The following is a 26,805-nucleotide window of genomic DNA, read 5'->3' as shown; positions in this document are numbered from 1 at the left end:
GGGTGGGGCGGGGCGGGGCAGGGGGCGGGACCCTACTGACCACCGCCTCCTGCCCCGTAAGGTGCAGGGGCTGTGGAGGACTTGGGCCTGCGCTCCCAGGCTGTCTAGTCCTTTGGAAACAGCCCCACCCTGCCTCTCACTCCTTCCCAGGAGGGTCCCCATCCCAGCTGAGGGGAGGTTGTTTACATTAACCTCTGGCATCTCTCACACCCACCCCTCAGGTCATGGCCAAGAGTGACCTTGGGTACAGAACCCCAGCCCCTCATCCCTCCCCCTCTGCCCCCTGCCAAGGGGTTAGCTGGCTGGGGGGCGCATCCCCCGTAGGAAGGGGAGGAGAGGCCCATAGGAAGGACCCACTGGCCTCAAGGCAGGAGCAGAGCAGAGGCTGGTGATCCCGGTTACTCAGCCCACTCCCTCTGTGGGGTGCAGGTCTGACCCTTACTGCTTGCCCTCTGGTGCCAGCAGAGTCCCCACACCTTTCAGAGTTCAGCACAAGGGTGAGACCTTCCCTCCACAGGCCTTTGACCAGCAAGATTTCCTTCTACCAGATTTCTACCTCCAGACTGAGGCAGCCGGTCTTTGGGGCCAGGTCATGCCCACAGGCCCTTTGGGCTCAGTGAAGTGAGGGGGACCTCTGAGGCTGGCCCACAAGGAACAGTGGTTCCACCCCAGCATGAGGTGGGCACCCTGGCCCTAGAGGTCCTGGTCCTGGTACCTGCCTAGCACAGAGCACGCCACCCTCCCCAGCTAACTCACCCAGATAAGGTGAAAGTGGACCAGACAGGAGGCCCAGCCTCACAGGACTCCCTGAAGAGCTGTGCAAGGTGGAGCTGGGTGGGGAGGGTGTGAGGGAAGTGTCCACCCTCACCCTCTTGTTCTCAGGCAGAAGGGTGACCTCCAGGGACAGAAGAGACCAATTTGGCATCTCTCAAGCACAATGCTGAAGACTCCATCCCTCAGGAAGTAATACCAGCCCTCCTGTCCGCTGATGAACCATTGCCATGATGGGGGGGCGGTTTACAGTGCACACAGCCCACATGCATTCCCACACGCACCCCACCCAGAACCCCAGCATGTGAACCCCTAGATGTGATCTGCACCCAGCATGCTCAGGATCCAGGCTTGGAGTGGGCAAGTACCTCGATTCTCGAGTCCCCACCCAGGGCTGCCAGACCCCTCTTCACAGGTCAGACCCTGCTGTTCTGGGTCATCTGCATCCTGGGGGATTAACCCTTCTGTGCCTGAAGGCAGAGTTAACTGGAACTCCAGCTCTGTTGTGCAGGCTGCACACGGGCAGAGGGGAAAGGTTGGGTGGCTAGACACAGGCCTGTGGTACAAGGCACCACAGCAGACTCCACTTGGTTCCAGGAGCCTGGAACCAAGGGATGGACTCCATATAAGTCGCTAGTTCTCTGGCTTCAGCATCCTCTCCCTCAACACTATCTGGCAGGGACCAAAAGATCCTCCCCACTTCATGGGGTCATGAGCACTGTACCCACTCCCTGCCATCACTGCACTGGTTCAGGACCCTACCCTCCCATGGATCTAGGGTCCAGCTTCAAGCTGCCCCAGGAGAGGGGCTCAGCCTCAAACCCAGACTCCCCGAGCCCTAGAGAAACACAGGGCTCCCTGCTGGCTGCCCACCAGCTGGATGCAGAGAGAGGGTGCTCCCTCTCAAGCTCTGAGCTCTGTGGTGAAATCCCCAAAGGCTGGCCTAGGAGAATTTTCCTAGGGGACCAGCAGGAGGCCAGTGGAGGAGCAAAGTGCAAAGTGCTTCTTCCAGTGCCCATGGACAGTAAGCTTTATGAAGGGCTCTTCTCTCTTCTGCACCAGGAAGGTCTTCCATGGGTGGCAGTCAAGGGCACCCACAGACTCCTTCCAGGAAGGGCAACATGGAAAAGAGGCCAGACACACCTGGTCCAACAGGACAAAGGTCACCTTTTATTTGAGGCCAGTGCAGGCAACAAGCCATGGGTACCACAGGGTTTGTCTCCATTACTGACCAAAGGCTGTTAAAAGTTGAGATCTCACATAACAGAAAATAACGTGTTAGATAAACTCTAAATCTGGTTACATCCAGTCTTCCAAGAGCCCCAGGAAACATCAAGGATTTGGAACCGATGCCAGTGGTCACAGAAGTGCCCTTAAAGCAGGCCATGGACTAGGCCTGGACTGGCTCCCTGCAAAGGAGGGAGTGTGCTTCACCCCCCAGGGCCTTGCACAGATAGCTTCTCGACCACAGATCCAGCAGGCAGGCCAGGGTCCCAGCAGCACCACATTGCCACCAAGACTCACCTTCAGGTGGTAACACTTACTGTCCCCAGGCCAGGCAGGTACGATCCCACAGACCCCACCTACAGGCCTGAGGCTGCCGAGCAAGGACAGGAGTCTCCACCAACACAGACACAGACAGTATGAAATTCAGGAACAGAGGCATAATGCAAGATTTTTTCCCGTAAAAGTGAGTCAAATACACACAAGTGGTAAATCCAGAGCAATTTTAAATAAACTGACCATAAAGCAAGCCAGAGTCGAGCATGCAGGCTGTGCTTCAGCTCTGCCACTTGCCTCTGGAACGAGGCTGGTCTGTGGGCCTCAGTGGGGACCCAGTGGTGAATGGTGGACTGGAGGCCATATCCACCACTGGACAGCACAGCTGGTTCCATCAGTGCCCCTCAGATGTCAGCTTTCCTGAACAGCATGACGACGCATCTTCACAACATTCAGTGCAGCCGGAGTTGTTAGACACAAATGTCAGAAAGGGACAGAGACCACGCCAGCTTTGACACTAGAACCATGCATCCTCCCAGAGCAGCTCCCCTTACGTGAGCTGGGAAGAGCCAACATCTGACGTGCTCGACTGGGAAGGACAGCAGGGCCCACCTTGAAGGTACAAGAGAGAACCTGGACCGAGTGGGAGGGTTCCATAGTGCACAGAACCCACCCCAGAGGGCCAAGGGTCTCCACCAAGTGGTGCAGTAGGACAAGCTTCTGCCAACTGGGCATGAAAAATTCAGAGAAAAAGTCCTGCAGACACCCAGAGACCCCCAGCCCCACAGCACCCAGAGAGGCTGGTGGTCCAACAGGCCAACCACCCAGCTGGCTGCCCGCCATTCTCAGAGGCTGCTCCAAGTAAAGGGCGACACCTAGTGGCCACAAAGCAAGCAGATTCTTTTACCTGGACAAAAATATGAAGTACTTTCCAGAAGGAATTTGATTCACTCTAACTGACCACAAACACATTTTTATGATGAGTCAATTCTCTTCTCTCCTGGATCCCCATCCACGCTGTCACTGGCCCGCCGACTGGCTCTACCGCTTGGGATAGCACCACAGCGCAGGCCCTACCCCAGCCTCCAGCCCTTGCCTGCTGAGGAGTCCACAGCTCCACCAAGAACACACGCAGAGTGTTTGATAGGCATTGAGTTTTATATTTTTTAAGTGACCAAATCTAATAAAATGAAAAACAGGTTTACTAAACAGGTCCAAAAGACAATACAGGAGATAAGCTATAAAACCAAACGTGAGCAGCCCTCGTCGACACCAGCCCCAACACACACCACACTGGGTGAGGAGAGGGGGCTGAGGGTCTCGTGTCTCCTCCAAATCACACATTTTGGTTTTTGCTTTCCTTTTAAGGTTTTTAAAAAGAGAAACCCAGGAGTCCGGCGGGCCCGCCCTGGCTCAGCAGCGTGTCCAGCCTGCCTGTGTCGAGGTGGCACTTGCATCCGCGGCGACGGGGTCCTGGCTCTGGTGCCTCTCACTCCTGCGCGATGCTCCTCAGCACATACTTGACCGTGTAGGCAAAGGCTGCAAAACCCACTATGACAAACAAGTTCGCCAGGGCACCGCCCAGGAGTCCATGGTGCCGGTTGGCCTGCTGGAGCCCTGCAAGGTGGGGCCCGGCCCCTGGCGCATGCCCATTGAGAAGCTGGACCCCGTTCTGGCCAAGGTGCATCTCCCCATCAGGAACCACATCTGGCAAGGGCAGAGTCTGCGGCCTGCTACTGAGTTCATCTTGTGCTTTCTGTTTTTGTTTAATTTCCTAAGAGAAAAACACGGGAAACAATGGCTGGTCTGAACAAACCAGTTCTCCAATTCCCAGAGCCTAGGGCCATCACTGAGAACGAAGCTCTCCATCCTATGTGCCAGATCCTAACACCCCTAGGCAGGTATGGCTTCTGGTCCCATTTTACAAGTGAGGGGACCAAGCAGGCTGCTTTCAGCCAGGTCAGAGCCACCACGGCCTCCACCACTGGGCAGCCAGCTACCTCAGTCCACTCCAATGCCAAGACCAGAGAGTACCCAGCCCCACAAGGCAGAGGAGGCCCAGCCTTCAAAGCAATAAGCAATAGACAAACCTCCTCACCTCTCCTGGCCCACCTGAGGGTGGCCACTCTGACTAGCAAGCTCCATGACATTGTGCGGACAAACCCAGCCCCAGCCCCACCCCACCCCTCTCTGGGCTTCTTCTGCCTCTCCTGCCCTGGGGATCCTGAAGGGGGTCACATCCTGTTGTCCCCAGAGTGTGTGCCTGGAGGCATGTCCAGCAGATGCCCCTCTGAGCCCCATAATCCATCTGTGACATCTGCAAGAAACACACTGGGGACACATCAGTTCTCTTTGGAAGACACAAATTTGAAAACACTTTCACAAAAGGAAAGACAGGATGAGCTCTGCTTCACTTCCCTTTTTCTTTTCTTTTTTTAAAAAATATTTTTAGTTGTACATGGACACAATACCTTTATTTTATCTATTTTTATGTGGTGTGAAGATCGAACCCAGGGCCTCAACATGTGGTAGGCAAGCAACCACTGAGCTACAACTCCAGCTACCCGCCCCATTTTCTTACCTCCACAACTTCAGGGAACAATTCACAAAAGACTTTATCTTTTAAATTAAACACTAGACTCTGTGCTGCCAGTTGTCTTTTCTAGGAAGAGAGAGAAGGGAAATGTCAGTCAGAAAGCTAACTTTAATTCTTTCAAAAGTCTAAAAACAGACCGTTCTGGAGTCGAGGGCTACTCTTCAGGTTGCAGACAGTGCCTAACAGACTGCTCTCCACAAGTCAAGGTCTTAGGAAGGTTTGGGTATTTCCTCATTATAATTAAATAACATTAAACTTGACTCCTATTTTAAACATGGAAATGCAAGCTAACAATGAACACACAATGTACTCCCAGTGCAGAGTCCCCCAGACCCTCTTCTGAAAACAGCCAGGGTCATAGTGATGCTTAACTGCTTAATATGGACAGAAGAGTCTGAGGGCAGAGGTGGACAGCAAGGCCCAGAGGCCCCATCAGCAAGCACAGAACAGAGCAGTTCCACGAAGAGGCCAGGAATAGGGGACACCGTAGAACCGCCTGCTAAGGAAAAGGAGGCTGTGCATCTGAGGAACACAAACAGCCCTAGACAAGAGGGAAGGCCAAGGTGCCACCGGAGGTCCAGGGCGAGGCGCTGCTACACCTCACCGTGAAGTCCGACGTCTCTATGCTGCCCAGGGTGGGGCCCTTCTCCACCATGAAGCTCAGGAGCCCGGTCAGGATGGTAGAGACAGACCAGGCTGGGTTCCATGTGTCTGGGTGGAAATCCGTGATGGAGAGACACAGCCTGCAAGGAAGGTACTCTGTGAGCGGAAATGCACTCCTGTCAGCCCTGCTCAAAGCACTGCAGCTCTAGAAGCTTACCTCGTGTTGCACTTAAACCTTCCATTGGGAGTTATCATGTAAATACTAGGAGGCTTAAAAGGAAATTCTCTGGGAAAAATTAGCTTTCCATGATAATAGCCACCTACATAAAAACAGAAAGGAAAGAGTCTTGTCATCACCCACAGCATGAGGAGGTCTAGCTCCCAACCCCTCTCCACTGGTCTCCGCCACACCCAGGACCCACTGCCTTGTCCCCATCCTGGCTCACAGGTTCAGTCCAACACTGGTGTTCTCCAAAGCCCAGGCTCCCCTGACAGTTCATCAGCCTGACAGAGCACCTCACCACATTCCCCAATTCCAGAACACTCCCTGGGGGCTCATGACCACTGTGGGTCCTGCTATGGCTATGGCACACCCCTCCTCTCCCAGGACCATCCATGCTGTCCCTGAGGCCAGAGACTATCCAGGTCCCAATCCACCAATTCTCCAGCTCCTGCAGTGTTCATTGTGCTCATTTCTCCTCACCCAACCACCCAGAGGCTAGCAAACCTACCTAAACAAAACCATACTAGAGATGGGTGTGGTGGCCCAAACTTGTAATCCCAGCTACTTGAGAGGCTGAGGGAGGTCGATCACAAGCTAGAAGCCAGCCTAGGCAACTTAAATGAGACCTTTTTTTTTTTTTCTTTTTGATATCAGGGATTAAACCCAGGGCGCTTAACCACTAAGCCATAACCCCAGCCCTTTTTAATATTTTATTAGAGACTGGGTCTCTCTAAGTTGCTCAGGGCCTCTCGAGGTTGCTGAGGCTGGGTTTAAACTCATGATCCTCCTGCCTCAGCCTCCTGAGTCACTGAGATTACAGGTGTGCACCACTGTGCCTGTGAGACCACATCTTGAGATTTTTTTTAAAAGGGGCTGACGCCCAGCACAGTGGTACACATTTGTCCCAGATACTCAGGAGGCTGAGGCAGGACTGCCTGAGCCCAGGAGTTCTGGACTGCAGTACACTATGTCAATTAGGTGTCCATAATAACTTCAGCACCAATATGGTGCCTAATGGGACCAGGTTATCTGAGGAGAAGCAAGCAGGACCAGGTCAGAAATGGAGATATTAAAAAAAAGGCTGGGGGCTGGGGATGGAGCTCCGTAGCAAAGCATGCATGAAAGCCTGGTTCAAGTCGTGCATGGTGGCACACACCTGTATCCCAGTGGCTCAGGAGCCTGAGGTAGGATCACAAGTTGAAAGTCAGCCTCAGCAACGTATGTTTTTCACCAAACCCTCTGCCTCCATGCTCCCAAGTCCACCTTGCTCAGGTTTTGGTCCTCACCACAGTCCACCAAGCCTGACCTCGAGGCTACCCACAGGTCCCGACTAGCATCTGACCAGCTAAGCAGCCCATTCTTATCAGGGATCACTACTGACTCTGTCCGTGAAGTCCCACCTGGCTTGGTTCCTCTCACATGTGGCTGCCCCTTACAAGACCCTCAATGGCTCCCCAATCAGTTCTCCCAAAGCTCCAGACTGGTACATTGACCATCCACACCACACTGCCCCAAATGTACATATCCAAGATAGTATACGTTGCACCCAAATGCCTACTATATCCCTTCAGCTATTCAGACTAAAACCTGGGACCCCTCTGTGCCCTCCATATTGCACCCACTCCATGAGCAACCATCAGCCCCACCTTCAAACAATCCACAGCCATTATGCCAGACAAGCTCTGAATCCCCTGCCTGTGACCCTTCACCATGACCTCAGCAGCCCCAGCCCTATTGTCGCTCCAGGCCTCCCAGCTGCATTCAGGAGTTGGCTGGAGACAGTTGAACAGAATGTGCACTGGACAGGACTCCCTGGCGACACATGGTAAGCACGCAGGGGTGTGTGTAACCACTGGGATTGAGGAGTGCGGGGTTCTTTCCCCTTGCCCAAACTCCCTGCTGCCCTGAGCACAGTCTTGCCTCAACAACCCTTACACCCTGTCCCCAGAGTCACGGGTCTCCTCTGCTCCAGTGCCATGCTGTGTAGGGTGCAGTGCCCCACCCCAGACACGAGCTTTACTTCTCTACTCTATGCCTGTCCTCAAAGTGACAAGTGACTGAGCATGGGCCACAGTGCTTCCTCTCTGTGTTCTACCCCAGGGTCAGCATTGAAAGGGCACGAGGGAACAGTTGTGGAGCCAACAGTGCAGGGACAATGTGAGCAAGGATCACCTGTGAGGCCAGCTCACCAAACTGGAGCTCAGCATACACACGTGCACACTCCACTCAAGAAGATCACAAAGAGAAGCTCAATTGGGAAATGAGCAAAAGCTGTCAATAGTACTTTTCCAAAGAGAAGGCAGGAGCAGCCAATATGCATGTGAACCTCACTCAGCTCAGGGCTGATCAGGAACTGTGGGACAAGACAGCAAGGAAGAGGGTCATTTTTAGCTTAGCAAAGGGTGGTGGAGTGGGCACCCTTCTGCCTTGCTGTGCGCACAGACAGGAAAGCCTCCACTGGCTAGTGACCCTGCTTTTTACGTAGTAAAGGCAAGAGAACCACACACATGAGCCCTCCTCTGCAGAAGTGAAACGTGGGCAACACCCACCTGCCTTTCAAGGGAAGGGTCAGGTGAATGGCCACCGGGCAAGAACCAGGCAGAGCAGGAACTTGTATGACTATGACATGTAACTTAGTGCAAACAACAGCAAGATGCAGGACAGCACACACACTGAGCTCCTGGCACGGAAGAACATAGAAGTATGCACTTCTCTGTGTATTTTAAACCTCAGAAGATTAAACTGACAGTTTGGTTAACATTTGCGGAAGTCCCAGGAGATTTCATTTTGGGAGTGTAAGGAGGTACCAGACGAGCACCTTCACCAAACTGGCCAAGGAAGCCAGACCTCCCTCAGAGATCCAAGTGCAACTCCTCCAGGAGCACACCTGGAGTCTGTAAGAGCTCCTCCACCACCCCAGCCTGCCCTCCAGAAGCACAGGGAAGCAGTGTACAACCTTCCCTAAGATTCACCAGAAGTGGGCCACAGAGCAGCTTGGCCAAGCCTTGGAGAGAGAGACCCACACAGGGGACTGTCCAGAGGCCCCCACAATGCCATCTCCACACCTGTGTCAACACCCAATGGCTAGGCAGTGAGGCATTGCTTCTGGCTCTCCATTTGGCTCCATACTGTCTCTCCCCTCCGGTGCCTGGTCATCACAGCTGGAGCAGCAGAGTAGGTCTGGAGACCAGTGGTTCTTTCATCTGACTGTGCTTTTAAAACATTACTTTTGGGGATAGAGAGATAGCTCAGCTGTTAAGAGTGCTTGCCTTGCAAGCACAAGGCCCTGAGTTCGATCCCCAGTACCGCCAAAAAAAAAAAAAAAAAAAAATTACTTTTAGCAACTCTAGGTCCTTTGCCTTTTCATGTAAATTTTAAGACAAACCTGAGACTATCTACAATTCTGCTGGGATTCTGACAAGACTGTATGAAATCCAGATCATTTAGTGAGAATTCTTTAGCAACAGTTCCACAAGGCTATCAGCACAGGTGTACTTAAGAGCACCAGGAATAGGACTGCCACAGAGGAGCCCCTGGACAAGCAGGGAGGGCCAAAATATCAGGAAGTTAAAACTCATAGTGCTAGGAAGGAGGCAGTCAGTGGTGTCAGATACCAGCACAGCCCCAGGCTGTGGCACCTCTGAGGGGCTCCTTAGAGACCCTGTGGGAGTGGTGTGAGCAGAAGGTGAGGCTGTAGCCTCCAAATGACAGCGCAGGTAAGAAGAAGGGGCCAGGGGGGCTTAGCACACTGACAGTCTGAGAAAGAGCCCACAGAGAGGTGCACGGGGAGAGGGGACTAGGAATACTAGAGTGAGGACCCCAGAACTTGGCAGGGCCACAGGACAAGATGGAAGCATAAATGACTGGGGGTTAGGGTAGGTAGGGACCTGGCTGCCCCCAAAGCCCCACACTCCACACCCTCTCAAGGCTGCCCTCTCCCTGCGGTGTCCAGCAACATCCTTGGCTGGTCCTGTGGAGGGAGTGGGACTTGTTACAAAATTAGTAAATGTTTGCTATTTATTTGGAAAATATGAAAAAAAAAAAAAAAAAAAAAAAAAAAAAGACAAAGAACAAAATAACTTGCAGACCAACATAATCCACTTGCTTGAGATGGCCACTACTCATCCACTTTTTTTTTTTTTTTTTTTTTTTTTTTTTGGTGGTGCTGGGGATTGAACCCAGGGCCTTGTGCTTGCAAGGCAAGCACTCTACCAACTGAGCTATCTCCCCAGCTCTACTCATCCACTTTTGGTGTACGTTCTTCAAGCCTGTTAGGAATACACACGTACTCCCTAAGTGTTTTCATTTTATCTGGACTAGCTTCTCTGTGAGTATCCCAGTATGGGAGACTCAACATAAGGACAGCAAAACATCAGCCAAATCACCTTCGAGAGAGTTGTATCTTTCAATTCTCAGCTATCCACAGCTCTCCCTTGACCATCCAAAGCAGCAGTTTTCTTTTCTTTCTTCTTTTGGTGCTGGGATCCAACAAGGGCCTCACTGTTGAGTCACACCCAGTCAAAGCTGTGCTTCTCAAACTCCTCTCCACTCTTGGTGTCTTATGTGAAACCTCTGTGTGGGCAGACAACAGCCCACTGCTCTGGTCATATGGAGTCAGCCTATGGCTGAGAAGTCGAGGAACTGCCCACCTGGCCAGGGCTCTGCCCCGGGTGTGCCTGTGCAACAGTGTCCATGGCACATTTCTGACCTGGTCTAAACCTGAGGCTGGCACCATTCTCCTCACAGGCTCCCAGAGACTTGCTGGCTGACAGCTCCTGCCTACTTTGTAAACAACCAAGGACCCTAAATGGTATCTGGTGACCTAACGGGTCAGGCCACTGGGTCAGGCCTGGCAGCAGTCAGGTAGGTCCTGCATCCTGCCTAAGCCACAAGGGGGCCCCCCACTTAGCTCAGAGACTGATCTGAAGATCAGAAACACCGAAAATGCCTAGCACAGACTAGGCCTCTTTGAAGATATTGTCCCTGGTCTTAGAAAAATAGGGTCATGTTTTACTGTTTATCCCAATCTGCTTTACCCAGCTCCAACTGTGCTAGAGGCTGGCAGAACATGGATACGTATAGACAGTCCCTGGAGATGTAGGCACAACAGCAAAACCAAACTGCATACACAGTTCTAGGGCTTGGCAGAATACCAGGACACATTCTGAGTAGATGCACTTTAGCCACTGTACATACAAACTAGAAGGACCATCCTCTACAGAAAACAGTGTTCAATGGGTTCATTCAGAACATGCTCACTCACCTTCGTAAGGGGTCATCTCAGGGCCACGGACAACATAGTGCCTAAAAGAGAGGAGAAAATTACTTGGGTTGGGGGACTGCAAGTTCTCCAACACCTACATCCCTGCAAGACTGCAGTCACACCACATTCAGTCAGTCCATCAGTGAACATGCAGGCTATACACCAACAGCACAGCTCTAGGTCCTCAGTCACTTGTGCTGCAGGCTCTACAGCCACTTTGCAGCCAGAGCTGAGGCTGCACAGATGTTTCTTCCCCAGGACTGGGGACCGAACCCAAAAGAGCACCCAAGGATGTTCTACCACTGAGCTATCTCCCCAACTCTGTCTTGAGTCAGTGTCTAAGTTGCTAAGGATGGCCTTGACCTTGCAATCCTCCTGCCTCAGCCTCCTGAGTGGCTGGGATAAGTACACAGCAAAGGCTGTGTGTTCTAAGTTCCATGAAGCACTTCTGCTTCTGTGAGGCAACAAACAAGTCGTCAGCCAACTAAAATCATTTTAATCTCAGAATACATTAAAATGTACTTGAAAACACAAGTAAAAATATGCAATTTACATTTTTTATGTCATTCACATCAACTAGACAAGGTACAGCTGGTGATGTGAGACTGGCCTTATGTGTTGCCCCTTGACAAGAATGATCCTGGAAGAAACAGAAACTTACTTCAGCACAGGGCCAAATGTCACCTTATGTATGCCAGGGAACTAGGGACCAACCAGTGGCTTGACACTAAGCACACAATGCACCAGAAACATGGCCTAATTAGTACTGCTCCCAGACACTGTGCTCAATCTGCGAAAACCAGGAAGTGCTGATGAGCACACTTCTCCTTGGACAGAGCCAGCAGTCTACTACACTCAGAGGGCAGAACCTACGTGCCCTATTCATCATAGTCCTTGTCAGGAAAAGCCCAATTCTTCTCTCAGCAACAGGAGAAACACCCATGGTGCCATGCAAAGCTCTCACGGCAGGCCCAATACTGCTGACCTGGACGGCTCCCACCACCCCAACTGACAAGAATTGAACCCTGCTCTCCTCCTGGGAGTCCAGAATTTGGGTGGGTGCCAGGTAGAGGTGCCTATGTGACTGGCCCCCAATGAAAGCCTGGGTACCACATCTCTGAGGAGGCTCCCTGAGGACATTCCACACCTCACTGCCAGAAGTTCAGGGCATCCTGTATGCACACCCCAGGGCAAGGGATCTGGCTGCCACGTTATGGACCTTTCCCTAGCCACCTCGTCCCTCTGATTCTGCCACCTTTCTACTGTAATAAATCTAAATGATGAGTCCTAGCACATAAAAAAATCTAGGTGGTTCTGGGGACCCCTGACCCATAGACTCCACACACAGTAAGGATGTTCCCATGAATCAGGGAAGAGGTAAGTCACAGTGGAATAGCCCCCCACCTGCCAGCTACATCCTGGGAGCAGGGGGGCACTCTGGTGCCACCAGGAGCCCCCTATGCTGAGGGGCTTGCCATCCCACCAGGAGCCCCATCTGGCAGTGCTAGGCCTCTTCTGTGATCCTGGGAGGGGACACCGTACAACCTGCGGAACACTTCTTTGTAACTCAGTTAAAATCTCTTTTCTTTAGATTTGAAAAAAAGTAAAAAATATTTTTTGAAGATCAAGACAAAAGATCCAAAGAGAAAATGCTTTTTAACAACTCAGTCTTATGTTTCATGTCTCATAAAACTGCCAGCTGAGCTAGCCACAAGCATTTCAGTAGAGGCGTGTAGTTCCACAACCCCATACTTTTAACACAGCCAAAGAGCTGTGGTGGAATGGATGCTTTCCACAGGCCCTCTGTCAGTTAAGGATCAAGGGCACCTGGAGTGTCAGGGCCCTGTCACAAATACTCCAGGTAAAGCTAAAATCAAAGCACAGGAGACTCTAGAAATACAGGCTCTCTTCTAAGCACTGCTTGCAGGAACTCAAGCACCCTGCACACTCGAAGCCTGTCCTGGGGACCCCCAGGAAGGATTCTCTTTCTAGCTCCAGCCCAAACCAAGCAGGACCCTATAGTGTCCCTGACATGCCATCAGCTGGGAAGAAGACCAGAGTGTCCTCAGGCCTCTCGGTGTCTATCAGTCAAGGGTGCAGGAGTGCCTCTCCACAGCCATGACCAGGAGCACCAGGATCCCTAGCTGGGCAAGTGGACAGCCTGTGTGGAGCAACAGGGTTTAGGGGTGAGCAGTGACGCAGAGTCTTACCATTCAAGAATATTGGAAGGGAGGGGCTCGGCGCAGATGTAAGGCACCGGGTCTTTCTTAATCCGAAGATAGTCCTGCTTCAGTCTCTGGGTTGCTGTCGTTGGGGCTCTCTTGCTGCTGCTGCTGCTCATCTATTAAAAAGAAGCACTCCTGTTCACAGAAAGAAGAGACACACCCTGGCTCTTCTCACCCTCAGGCGCTTCAGCGATCAGGCACCTTAGCGATCATGCACCTTGTGCTCCTTGAGGCAGCGAGCTATCCTTCTGGGCCACTAACCCTTATTCTCTTTCCGTCTGTTCCCCAACACACACTACTGAGTACTTAACAGAGATGCAAAACACAAGGATAACCATAAAGGCTCACACCTGTCCTTGAAGAACTTATGTGGACAGATAACTCATTGAATGGGTTGTGGGCAGGTGTGCTGAAACCAGCCTGGACCAGCTCCAAAGAGCAACCAGGCACGTCATCCAACTCTACTCAGCAAGGCCTCAATGATGGGAGTGTTTACACCAAGGAAAACTGGCAAGCACCACAGACAAGCCCCAAATCCCCACCCTGGAAGCCTACTGTCCAACATTTACCACTGGTCACAAGTGATGGCAGCAGGAGAGAAGAGAAGCTCTCAAGACTAGAGAGATGAAGGTGCTGAAAAGACTCTGAGGCGCTCACTGTGTAGAGGGGAAGGCATGGCTAGGGGACAGCTTTGGTCACCACGTCAGACACCTAAGCACAGTAAAACACTGGGAGATAAGACTGCTGGTAAGGTGAGGCAAGGCCAGGTGGCCTGGCTGCCAAGCAGAACCCCTGAAGGGTTTAACATCCCAGCCTTAGGCAGACTGGATCTTCTGTTGAAAAGGTCACTCCAGGGGCATGCAATGTACAGGACAGCACCTTTGTGCGTAGGGAACGAGGTCACACCATAACAGACTGGATCAGGGACCCTGGGACTCCTCAATCATGCTGTTGAGGCTGAGGAAGGGGCAGCAATAGGGGACACAGCACTCCCCACTGACAAAGACATCAGAATAGCTCTTACTCATTCTCTTTTCTATACTGGAGTTTCTTAAGATTAAAGGCCAAAAAATTTTCTGGCTAAAAATAAAGTGTGAAAACCACTGGCCTAAAATATGATAGAGATGCGTGGGGATACCCAAGATGAAGAGAACAGGAAGAAGCAGGAGATGTGTTTGGATAGAACAGGAATGGTTGGAGGTGGGCAGTCAGGGAGAGATAGTTAGCCATACCTTGTAGCACTGCTTAGACCCACCCCCTGCAGCCTCCTCCCCCACCTGCCACCAACAAACACTCTGCCACTGTGTCCCCAACTCATCTCTAAGGAGTGCTTGCTGGTCAAAGGCCTTAATAATGACCCTAGACACCAGTGGACATCAATAACACCCAGTGATCTCCATCCTAGCCTCCCAGGCAGTACAAACCATTAGACAACACCACCCAGGCTTGGGGACTTGCAGGTGTGGTTCCCCAAGAGGACCGCATGAACCTTCACCCTCTTCAGGGTCTGCTTATGTGTCGTCTTTCCTAGAGATCTCCTGACCTGCACCACCACCACAGACTGTTGTGTCTGCCTTCCCACCTGCCTGGCTCCTCTGTACCCCCAGAGCCTACAGAGGGGTGCTCAGCCAAAGCACCCATCACACTCAGTACAAATGCCCACCCCAGCTTCCAAAGGGGGTCCCCAATCCCTGTAACCCTTATTCACTTTTCTGTTCCTACTACACTAACCCTGATACTTTTCCTGTCAGTCACAAAGTTTTCCAGTCTCTTCCCATTACAATCCAGGTCAATGATTTTGATCATCCACTCTCCACAAAAGCCCTTTGGGATTCCCCAAGCCAAGCAGACAAACACCAACAGCTCCCCCTGTCAGTCAATCCCTGGAAGTAAAGTAGCCGAGACAGTTCTACCTCCCAAGGCTGATATAGCTTTACCTACCCACCCATTCATGGCTGCTTCCCAGCCCAGTCTGAATGACTGAAAATACACCTAGGCCCTACCCACTTCACTTGAGACACGGCCCTCAGAAGCCCACTGTTCTACACAAATGTCCCACCCCATCCTTCACTACCATCCTCCACAACCCACACCACACCAAGCAGAGGCCTTTCAGGCCTCAGCAAAGGGGAGGACAGGTTCCATTGCCTGACCCTCCCCAAGAGTGTCAGCACCCAGAGAAGGGCAGATTCCTTCTAGGAAGGGAACGCTTCCACATAGCACCGTTCCCACGTCCAGACTAGGAAGCCCTAGATCAGAAAGCTCGCTTCACACAAGCACCAACTGAGAAACCTGAGGATCCACAAGCAGGTCCAACGCCCAAGATTTTTTCTTTCTCTTAAATGTTCATTCCTGTGATTAAACACTCCACCTTGTGCAAAATAATTCACTGGGTAGTTCATAAACTGTGTCTGGACTCGGCTGAGTGGTCAGATCAGACACTTAATGACAGTGGTCTGTCATACGAAATGAGCAAAGCAGATCCTGCAAAGTTAGTCAAGAGGTAAACTTCTCTCAGACTTGCATTTATTTATTCATTTTTGCAGTGTGGGGATGAGCTCAGGGCCTTGTGCATGCTAGATAAGTGCTCTACCACTGAGCTCACCTTCAGCCCCATACTTGCTTTTAGATGCATAATTTTTGGTCATATTTATGATTCAACTACTCAGTTTCCCCCAAACTACCCTCCTCTGCTCAACTCGGGACAATGATCTCACATCCCTCCCAGGGGACAGCAGGCAGCTTCGGCTTCCAATTCTCTCTACCCAAATAAGACATGGGTAGGACAAGAAAAAGCCCACAGAGCACTTGAAACATGAAAACACAGTAAGACGTGCATGTGCTTCAGGTTCCCTTTCAATCAAGTTCCCACAGACAAAGGACCCAGGTGTGTTACACGAAAAAAACACAAATGTGGCACAAACTGACAGAAAACAGCCTGAATCACCATCAAGGCTGTTGGCTTCTCCAGCCCCACATCACTGTGCCAAGGTGGTGCCTGACCAATATCCGTTTTTCCTGTTCCTTTCTCCTCTAGCCATCTCACACTGAGTGCATGTAACTCAGGTCAGGTCATGGTGTGGCACGAGACCTTGGTCTGACTGATTAGATGGGCATGTGACACACCCAGGACCAGGACTCGCACAGAAGTGTCTCCTTTTTCAGGACTGCTACTCAGGCTGGAAAGCCCAGGGCAGCCTCACCACCACACAAGCACACACCTGTCTGAGAATAGAGCTGCTACAGAGATCCACAGGGTTAAACTGTACAGACTACTGACTGCAAGTTCTAGGACCCAGATCTAACATGCCTGATGTCTACAAACTGAACTTTTCAATTAAGTAAACCCTGAAGTCCCTTTCTTCTAAAGCCAAATTATTCCAAGCTCACTCACCTGGACTGAACAGAGCCCTGTACCAGCACTTACAAATAAATGTGCATATTGTTCCATACTTATTAGCTGCCCGCCTACTGGGCTGTGTGCAGCCTTCTTGCTCTTTGTCAGTCTTTATCTGCCGCTGACAAAATGTTGGGAACTGAATGAGTTAGACGCACACCTGCTAAGTAGTATTCATTGAAAAAGAGGCCGGAAGGTCATTGGTTGGGATAATGCAGAGGTGGACAGGTAGGCCAGGTGCAGGGCAAGCATTTGTCCAAGGCCGCAGTCCCACTCTCACGGCCCACCTCCTGCTCTATCACCCCCAGGGCATAAACCTGGGCACGCTTTCTGTTGGGAGTTATGAAGTAGTTTGGGGTTCTAACTGTTCGGGAGCGAAGCGGCAGCGGGCGCAACGGCAGCCACCTTCCCAACTCACGACTCTCCAGGCACATTCACAAAGATCTATGCTGGCTCCTCCTCAAAGTACCCGCAAGTGTCCCAACCAAAGAGGCCTCTTCGTGGGAGACCCTGACGTGCGTTCAACCAAGTCACCCAACTGGACGGTGTACCACCCCCGGCCCGGAGCCCCGGGCGCCCTGCCGTAACCGACCTCGGCTCCTCACAGGGACGCCTCCGGGCCCGGGCCCCGCGGGCGGCGGGCGCAAACCAGGACGGGCCGTGCGGTGACCCTGAGGTCCCGCGCTCCGCGCCCGGACCTGTGGCCGGCTCCGCCGGGGAGGACGGGCGGCCCGAGGCCACGGCGCGGCCCGCGCGCCCTCACCTCTCCCCGTCGCCGCGGGTGGGCCGCCGCCGCGCTCAGGCTCGCCGTGGTCGAGGCCGGAGCAGGGTGCGGAAGAGAAGGGCCCGCGCCGCAGAGCCGCACCGCGCCGGGACCGAGCCCACCGCACCCGCCGCAGCGCCGTCGCCGCCTCAGCTTCCAAGATGGCCGCTCGAGGGGCGGGCCCTGACCCCGTTTCCGCTTCCGGTACGTGGTTCACCATAGCGACCACTCTAGGCAGCTTGGAGGACGGCGCCAACGTCTCTATGTCACCCCAGCCCCGCGAGGTCGCGTCGCGCTGCTTCAGAGGTGGGGCGATGGGCGCGTGCGCATTGGCGGGCAGCGCCTTGGGGGAGGGCCGCGCCCTTTCGCCGGACGGGTCTTTCTGACGCGCTCCTGCCCGGCGACCCCCGGCGCGGATGCTGTCCTGCGGGCGGCCCCGGAAGCAGCGAGTGGCCGCCGGAGCCCCGGGCCCCCACCACGTGCTCCCCTCCGCACAGGCCCAACTGGAGGGGAATCCCTGGACTTCACTGCGACCCCGACCCAGGGTCCTGACTCGTCCCGCCTGACCCCCTGGCGCTGCGCCTTCGGAGCCACTCGGCCAGCCCGCACGGCCTCGTCTCCCCGACCCCCTCCCGCGGGGCCCCGGAGGGCCACAGGCCGCCCATCCGCCGCCCCCTGCCGCGGAGACCGCTGTCCTCGTAAAAATAGCTCCAGTGTTTCCTGCCGGAGCTTCTCACCCAGCCCGTGAATGGGCTCATTATGCCGGTGGACACTGCGCCCAGGCCGAACTTCCGCTCCCACGGCCCCTCCCTGGCCCCGGGGCGCAGCTCGACTGGGGCGGGGGCGGCAGGTGGTGAGATGGTGGAAGGCAGGCGCAGGTAGAAAAGGAGCGAGGCTTAAAGCCCACGCCCACCACCCAGACCACGAAACACTCGCTCACTCGCTCACTAGGCCTTATCCGCAGTCCGCACGGGACTTCTGCTGACCTGGACGTAAGGAAAAGCAGGTCGGAGAATGTTTTTGCTCAGCAGAAAGATACTTCAGTGATTTATACTTTTAGGATTCTTTTACAGCACCAGTATGTCACTCTCTCAATCAAACCCTCAATGTGACATCAATGTAGGACTGTTCACATTCACACAGCAGAGTGATGACAACCCAAGTGGAATGATTGAATACAGATTTTAATCAAAAATGAAGAAGAAAACCAGCCCTAGTGCTAACATGGCTAACATGTCCAGTGATCAACACAGAGGAGGACTGACGAGCTCTTGAATCACGTCCATCTCTGCTGTGGGTTTTGCACAGGTGAAAATGGTTCCTCTCCAACACCCACACTGTACCCTGTCTCAGACTGTGTCCTTCTTGCTTTCTGTCAATCCAATCCTTCTGTGCCTCACTTTGACCAGTACTGAAATTCCTTCAAGTACCCTCACAGCCCAAATTGAGGCCCACTTCCCTTTTGGGACCTTCTTGGGTCCCTCGTCCTGGTGACAGTGGGGCTGTTCCTATCCACAGCAGTTGGGGGTCCTGAACATAGGGAAGCTGCTCTGAAAGCAGCTGGTGGGGAATGCCCAGTCCCAAGGAGCTCTCCACACAAACTCCTGCCTCATCCCTGAGTTCTAGGTGCTCAGAGCATTGGAGGCATTTCTCTGCTGAAGTCAGTTTGCTTGGGCATGCTGTGGAAATCATGGCAGAAGTGGGTCCTGCCCACCTCCTCCCTCCAACATGGAGGTCTGACATGAAGGTGGGGTGGGACAGCTGGTGCTGGTGAGAGGAGGCCTGGGTGACTGTAAGTGAGTGCACAGCCCACCACCCTCCCTGGAGGGGCAGCTGAGGCTTAGGCTGTGTGGGAACTTGGGGTCTGTCCCCAGTTTTCCCCAGAGGAGGCAGCTTCAGGCGGTGAGGCAGGAACAGTCAGCCTGCAGGGCACTAGAACGGTGTGAATCCCACATCCTCATCCTTCACTCTGACCCTGATTGCCTCTGAGGTTCAACCTTGGGTTAATAAGGTGGCTGACCACTTACACTGATTGTGGAGACCCAGCACCATCAGTCCAGCAGCAACCACTGGCAGAGGGCAGGCAGGAGCTAACCTGCCTAACCAAGTCTGGCCCACTCAGGGCACCTCAGCTGGGGTCTGGGCTGCTGCTGCAGGGCTGGACCTTCGGCTCTGGGTAGAAACTGGAAGGAGCCTGCATCAGTATATCAGCCAGCCATGAAGAATCAGCCCTGGGAATCCAGCCCACTGCCACTTCTGCTACCCTGCTTAGAAGCAGGTCAGCATTGAGCCCCTTTCCCTCCCCACTGTGCTTTATGGCCTCCACACAAGGCAGACTGTCGTTTTTAAAGGGTGGAAGGTTAGGTTCAGAGGCCACCCTGCATGAGGGTTCCAGCACGGACTGTCCCAGGCACAATGTGCATGCCTGCAGAGCCGGCAGCCAGAGCTCAGGGCCAGGGCCACAGGCAACTAGAGGTACTCTTCTGCCTGTTTGCCCCTGTGTAAAATGGGGAGCCACCTTGCCCCCTGGGCACCATGAATGCCAAGAACATTCAGGTGGGGAAGCTGTAGAGGCAGTTCAGAATCCTTCTCCAGCATCAGTCCCCAGCCTCCTGCTCACTGAGCACACCTGGGTCACACTTGGAGAGAGAAGGTGCCAAGACAGGTCCTGCTAAGACCCCCATAGCCTCCCCTCACCTGCTCACCCCTACAACCTTCTGACCAGCAAGACCAGGCTGTCCAGCCTTCTGTTTATAGAGTTGATGGACTTAGCAGTGGGGACAGCTAAGGAGTGGGCAGCAAGGCTGGCAGCCAGAGTCAGCTGGGACCTCATTCCCCAGGCCACATCTCTGAGAGCAGAAGCCACCCCTCTGCAGCAGCAGGGCCTGGGTTCACCCCCAGGAGGACTTCCTGCCAGCAAGCTCTCTGAGGGGCCTGAGCTGCAGGAAGGGAAAGCTAGTCACTCCTCAGCATCTGGGGCAGGGACCATCCTCAGTGTTGATCTCTCTGCCAGAAGATCATGAAGGATTAGGGTCAAGAGAACATCCAGCACAGGACCAGAAGGCCTTGGTCATTTCTAACCAGTAGGGAATGTCTCGCCAGGGTTTGGGGGTCCCAAAGAGCTGGCCCAGATGTGACTCAGGAGGGTATATGCACACACCTGCTCCTCCCAGCAGGAGGCCCGTGCAGACTCTGGGCTCCAGGTTCATGAGCTCTGCACCCCTCCCCTGCCGGCAGCTGGTGACACCTTGATGGCTGTTGTCCGGGTGACACCTTGAAGGCCTGAGCTCTTGCCTGGCAAGTGCGTTCAGTGTGGGGGCAGAGGAAGGCATGCCCCTGCTCCCAGCCCAGTTCCTCTTCTGTGTTCCCCTCCACAGCCCCTGCAATGCTGGGAGACACCGGTTGATTCAATGCCAACAGCCCAGAGACAGCCTGGGGCCCTTCACCTTTCCTCCTCTACTGCCGGGAGGCAACTTGGTGACAGAGCCCACAACACAGGCCCAGCCCCTCCAAAGGAACCTGACTAGGAGTGGGCCTGAGAACCCCAGGGCTGCTCCGAGTCTGGGGCCTGAGAACCCCCAGGGCTGCTCCGAGCCTGGGAGAGGGGGCCTGAGAACCCCGGGGCTGCTCCGAGCCTGGGAGAGGGGGGCCTGAGAACCCCCAGGGCTGCTCCGAGCCTGGGAGAGGGGGCCTGAGAACCCCGGGGCTGCTCCGAGCCTGGGAGAGGGGGCCTGAGAACCCCGGGGCTGCTCCGAGCCTGGGAGAGGGGGGCCTGAGAACCCCGGGGCTGCTCCGAGCCTGGGAGAGGGGGCCTGAGAACCCCCAGGGCTGCTCCGAGTCTCGGGGCCCTCGGGGTCCAGACTCAGCACTGGCGGCATCAGTTAGTCCCCTCTCAGGCTGGAAGAGGCCACTCAGCCCCAGGTGACACTTGAGGAAACAGCTCAGAGGTGAGTGATCTGGGCCGGCTCCCCCCCAGCGTCGCCCCAGCCCGGGCCTGCCTCCAGAGCCGTGGGGCCAAGACCAGCGTTCCTTGGAGTCAAGGCTCTGCATCTGGGCCCAGTGGGAGTGGGGCTCCCTCCCTCATCCAACCCAGGTCTTCAGGGTGAGGTGTCAGGAACCCGGAGTCTGCCCTGGTGAGGTGGTAGCAGGGCTGGAATCCACCCCTCGAACTGGGACCAGGATGAAGGCTGGTCTTTTAGAATGGGGAGACCACTGGTCACCCTGGGGAGGTGCAGGGTCCCCCAGTAGAGACAGGGATGGTGGAAGGTCCTGAGGACAGGGCTTCAGGCTTCCACAGCCACACTGTGTGTCCTGCAGTCTTAGCCTGTGCTGTGCTTTTAGTGTGTGGCATATGGTTTCAGCATATGGCCTGTCATCTCAGTGTGGTTGGTGGTGAACTCAGCTTGGGAGGGGTGAGCCCAGCCCCCTCAGAGCCCATCCAGAACCCAGGTTGTTCTCACAGTTAGCACCCCACCAATGGCTGTGCCACTTGTTCCCAGGAACACCTGTGTTCTGAGAGGGAGCATTCCACCCACTGTCCCTCGGCCACAGACACCTGTGGTCAGGGCTGACCAGGTGGGTGGGAGTGAGCAGGCATTCCTCCAGGCCTGGCAGGAGAGTGGGCAGAGGGGAGGGCCCCACTCACCGGGAGCCAGAGTCTGAGCACCAGGGGTTAGCATGACAGAGGGCACCCAAGGGGTCCTGGCTCAATAGGGACCTCTCCTCTCCCTCCAGAAATGGCTACCCCTCACCCTAGCCAGGGTCAGAAGCCCAGGCCTGCCCTGCATGGCTTGGCATGAGAAGGACTCACTGGGCAGAGGGACCCACCTCTCTGCCCCCAGAAGTTTCTAGTCCAGAGCAGGTGTGGCTGTCCCTGCTGGCTGAGCCCCTCCCCTGAAGCCCACCCCACACCCAGCAGCATGTAAAAGAGGAGGCTGCCCAGCCAGCCCAGGGCCACGTTCCGCTTAGTGACCTGCTGAAGCTGCCACCATCTTGGTCACACACCACACCATCAACAGGGAACGGAGGCTCCTGCACAGGAAGATCCCAGCCACGAGGTACTAGGAATGCTTGGCACAGGCTCCACTCCCTGCTGCTTGGCTCCTGGGGCTCAGGGCAGGGTGCCCTTTGGGGCAATCAGGGTAGGTCATCTTTTGGGAGGGCTTGGCCTGGAGCAGAGGACACTGCACATAGTGTGGTGTACAGCATTTGCTGAATAGAAGCCTAAAGAACACTCCAGACACTGTGGGGACAGTACCTGGTGGACACCCCCAACAGTGTGTGTCCAGGCAGCAACACCCACACAGGATGCATGCAGTATGAGCCACACATGTGGCCACACTGTGTGCATGGAGTCAGGCAGGGCAGAGGGGCTGACCTGGTCCTGCCTCTCACACACTCAGACACAGAGGACACAGGCAAAAAGGGTGTGCAGCCATGTGTCGTGCGGCCCTGCTCCTGAGGGCTCGTGTGCTGGGCAGGGCTCCCGGTGAGTGTGAGCAGACACGTGAGCGTGGGCACCTGTGCGTGCCTAAGGGTCGTGCCTGAGCTCCTGCACTGCTGGAGGCCTCTGGCATCTGGGAGGGCACTTCTTGTACCCAGGTGACCTTAAGAAATGGCAGCTGGTCCTCCAGTCCCCTCTCTGCAGTTTCCCCACCCTTCAGAACAAGGGTTTCTGTTCCCTCCTTGTCGCCCATAACATTCAGGCAACCATCCTGCTTACCTGTGAGGGCTTGGCATGACGGCGGGTCACAGGTGAGCAGAACTCCACACCGTGTGGCCACCACGGGTACTCAGTGCTGCAGGGCACAGGGGGGCCTCCACCCCTGCTCCAGGGCCCCCAGAGCTGGTTGTCTTGCTCTGACTCGCGCATGCCCGGAGCACCCTGGAGCAGCCTGCTTGGCCACGCCGGCAGGGCACAGGCAGGGTTGCAGCAGACACCAGCCCAAGCCTAGGTCCAGCAGGTTGCACCCCAGAAGTGAGAAGTGATTAAGGCCAAGATAAGGACAGTCCTCAGGGCCTGTCAGCTGGACTGTGCCACTGTGGCCAAGGGCCAGGTATTCCCAGGGACAGAGAACAGAAACCCACCAGATCCTGGGTGGGGAGACCTGGCTGGGCTGGGGACTGGTGGGGGCTGCTGGTTGGGTCAGGCAGGAAACCACCTAGGTGGTGGGCAGGGGCCCACTGAGGCTTCCTTCTTGGACACAGGCTGGAACCATGGCCCAAGTGACTGACAAGGGCCTGGGCCCTGGGAGCACCTCCAGAGTCCGCTGGCCCTGCCAGCATGTGAGGAGGTGCACAGGGAGGGCTGCTGGAGCCGCGTGCCTCCTCAGGGAGCTACCGGCCTTCTGCGCCAGGGCCACCACCCACGGCACCGTCCGCCTCGTCTGCTTCCGCCAGAACCATCTCAAGACTGCCTCCTGTCCTGGGGCTGCTGCTCCTGGGCGCCCTGGGGTGCTCTGCTGGCGGCTTGGGCTCCTGCTGGAGCGGTACTGGTGCTGCCCAGTCATGGTGGCAGTGTCCGTGCACTCAGAACACAAGCGCTGCCCTTCAGTCACCCTGTGCGACAGAAACCCTCCCCGGTGAGGGCCTGGGGGTTGGCCTGAGGGACGAGCTCCTGACCCTTCACAGCCTGGGCTGCTCCCTGGGCACTGGCTCCTGAAGCCTAGCCATGGGTGGTGCTCTGACCTGTGCCCAGCCAGGACTTCCAAAGGGACACCCAGGCCCTGGGAGCCTGGGCAGTGTGAGCGTGTGAGCAGGGCTGCAAGCTCAGGGTCCCCCAGGAGTGGGCAGGGACCAAGGGAAAGGGGCTTGAGCATGCGGGAGGGCCAGCCAGGGCTCTGACCTCGGCTCTGCAGCCCTGGGGGCTCCCAGGTCCAGCTCCCAACTCAGAGTCCCTCGCCTGCATCCTGGGGCGGGGAGGGACTGAGTCCTCATGAGGCCCAGAGACACTGAGGATGCACAGTGCTGACTGTCCCTCTCAGTGAGGGCTCTCGCGAGGCTGTCTGACTCAGCGGCCCCCAGGCCGAGCCCTACCCAGCACCATCTGGAGGCCCTGGATGCTTTTGCCCAGGAGGACCCCTACTCTCTGTACAAGTTCAACCTCGCCAAGGGCAGCCTGAGACCCCTGTCCAGCTGGACCATGGAATCTGTCTGCAGCTCCTGAGGCACCTGGACGGCCAGCACAAAGCGGGCTTCAGACTGGTGAGGGGAGGGGTGCTGGCGTGCTGCCTGGGGAGAGCAGGCCTGGGCGTGGGCAGGTGAGGGCTGTGCTTCCAGTGCACCCCGCCTTCCAGTGCAGTGACTGCTTCTACCGCACCTACTCGTCAGGCGTGGCGGCTGCCTGGGAGTGGTACCGCTTCCGCTACATGGACACCCTGGCCCTACTGCCCACTGCCTGGGAGGATGGTCAGCAGAGCAATGGTGGCCGCTTCATTTTGTCTTGCCGCTATGACAGCAAGGACTGCCAGGCCCAGTGAGCAGGGCAGGGCTAGTGGTCTGCTGCTCTCTGTCCCACCCAGTGGAGGAGGTTCTACACTGGGGTCTGGCTGGCCAGATACCAAGGCTGCCCAGGGCTGGCCACAAACAAGGCAGGCACAGCCCCTTAGCGCACTGGGTGGGGAGGGAGGCCACCAGGCATGCATGGCCTGAGCGCGGCCCCGGGGTCCAGGCACTTCCAGAGGCCCCACCACCCCACCTACGGCAGCTGTGAGCTGGCAGGGACATGGTGGGGACGGGCTCAGCAGGTGCCTGGCAGTCCCTGCCTCACGCCTGGCTGTGGTGCCCTCTGGAGAGGGCAGCAGTTGCTATGCAAACCTTCTCTGTGCAGGACTGGATCCTGGCTGCATTTGGCAAGTGGGGCCTGCAGAGCCGGGGCCACAGCCACAGCTGCAGGTGAGCGCACGGCACCCTTCCCTTAGGGGCGTCCTGGCTGAGCCCCTCCTGGGTGAGCCCCTCACACCTGCTCCCACCCCAGGAGCAGTGTGGCCAAGGTGGATATCTTCTACCAGGAACTCAACTACCAAACAGTGGCTGAGGCTCCCGTGTACTCTGTGAGTGACCCGGGATCTAGGGTCTGGGCTGCAGGGAGGTGGGCGGTTCTGGCCACTCTGCTCAGAGGTGCACAGGTGCCGGAGGCCCCCCACCCTCCTCACTGCCACCCACCCGCAGGTCCTCCAGCTGCTCTCAGCCACGGGCAGCCTCTGGAGCCTCAGTCCAGGAGTTCGGCTCCTCAGTCCTCTCCATCCTGGAACTACTGGAGTTGCTGCTGGACGCTGTGGCCCTCACCTGCCTGCTGGGCTTCCATTGGCTCTGCAGAGCACGGTGGTCACAGCCTAGAGTCAGCACTGCCTTAGAGTCAGGCCACACTAGGATAGAGGCCAGCCTGAAGCCTAGGGACTTGCAGGCATGCTGGCAAAGGGCCAGGGGACCAGCAGGGTCTCACCTACCAAAAATGTTCCCTCAAGCTCTGGAGGGAGTCTTGGCAGAAGAGATGGGTTCAGCTTCTGTCCCTTGACACTCCTGACACCTGAACCAGCCCTGGGGCGTCTGACCCCTAGGCCTGATCCTGCAGCAATAATGGGCTCCCCTGGATGTCCAAGATGGGCCAGACTGGCCCCCCCAGGGGTTCCTGTTGGGTCCACCCAACAGTTCACAAAGCTGCACGACTGAGTCCGTGGGCATGCAGATACATCAGGGCCTCTCTTTGCCCACCCTTCAGTGGTCCTGGGTCTGGAACAGGACCAGGGCAGGGAGGAGGGGAGATCTGCACCTGTATAGACTCCTGAGTTCTGAGTGTGATTGTGTCCATGCTTGTGTGTGGGTGTGGGCAGAGGTGACTTTACATGGTGGTGCATCTGTGCATTTCCGTGTGTATCTGTACTTATGTCTGTGTATTTCTGGGTGTGTCTGTACTTCTGTCTACACCTGTGTGTAGGTGTGTGTGCATGTCAGGCAGAGCCTGCCTCAGCTTCAGGGCAGCCTCTGGGTAGGCAGGAAGCAGGACAGGACCAAGGCAAAGCACCTGGTGACCTCAGTTGCTTTGTAATAAAACCCGTGATTCACTTGGTGGCCAGTGTGTGTGTGGCTTTCCTCTTACCCATGCTGGGGTGAGAGGCAGACCTCAGACTGCACCCCAACACCTCCTTGGAGCAGACCACAGCAGTCAGCATGGGCACCAGGGACAGACTGCAGGACCAGGTTCAAGCCATCCTCATTGGTTGGGTACACCCACCCCTGCTCCCACCAGGGGTCACTGGCTAGGCTAGAGAAGGGTAGAGGGGCCAGGAATTGGGGACTGGGGATGGCAGAAGTCCTTGGTCCCCCATCAGGCCCCTGGTCTTTGGGGAAGGGACACGGGTGGACCCTGCTCACAGCTGCTGCTCAGGGAGAGCAGAGGACCTATTCACATCCCCAGGTGAGACAGAGCAGAGCAAGGCAGGTGAGCCAATGAGCAGGCAGTGGGC

General features: G+C 55.5%; 1 protein-coding gene across 2 annotated transcripts; it reads right to left on the bottom strand.

Annotated features, from left to right (window-relative positions):
- Window positions 1-1,918: 1,918 nt before the first annotated feature.
- Ube2j2 (ubiquitin conjugating enzyme E2 J2) lies at window positions 1,919-17,470 on the bottom strand. Of its 2 annotated transcripts, none has more exons than XM_047517469.1 (7): window positions 17,342-17,470; window positions 13,167-13,297; window positions 10,957-10,997; window positions 5,688-5,790; window positions 5,472-5,610; window positions 4,853-4,933; window positions 1,919-4,045 (listed from the first exon to the last, which is right to left on the bottom strand). In XM_047517469.1, the coding sequence occupies exons 2-7, from the start codon at window positions 13,295-13,297 to the stop codon at window positions 3,761-3,763; spliced, it is 780 nt and encodes a 259-aa protein (XP_047373425.1). In that variant the 5' UTR covers window positions 17,342-17,470; the 3' UTR covers window positions 1,919-3,760. The 2 variants fall into 2 exon arrangements, with proteins under 2 accessions (XP_047373425.1, XP_047373433.1); XM_047517477.1 differs by lacking the exon at window positions 17,342-17,470 and adding an exon at window positions 17,171-17,335.
- Window positions 17,471-26,805: the final 9,335 nt, after the last annotated feature.

Source organism: Sciurus carolinensis, chromosome 1, assembly GCF_902686445.1.
Source record: "Sciurus carolinensis chromosome 1, mSciCar1.2, whole genome shotgun sequence".
Classification (NCBI taxonomy): domain Eukaryota; kingdom Metazoa; phylum Chordata; class Mammalia; order Rodentia; family Sciuridae; genus Sciurus; species Sciurus carolinensis.
Note: the sequence above shows the minus strand (reverse complement) of the source record. Positions and strands in the feature narration are given on the sequence as shown.

Excerpts from the sequence above, each read along its gene's own strand:
- Ube2j2 (XM_047517469.1), bottom strand. The coding sequence starts at position 13,297 with ATGAGCAGCAGCAGCAGCAAGAGAGCCCCAACGACAGCAACCCAGAGA. Across the intron at positions 5,611-5,687 it reads AGGTTTAAGTGCAACACGAG|GCTGTGTCTCTCCATCACGG; the intron begins GTAAGCTTCTAG and ends CCTTCCTTGCAG. Across the intron at positions 4,934-5,471 it reads TAGAGACGTCGGACTTCACG|AAAAGACAACTGGCAGCACA; the intron begins GTGAGGTGTAGC and ends CTCTCTTCCTAG.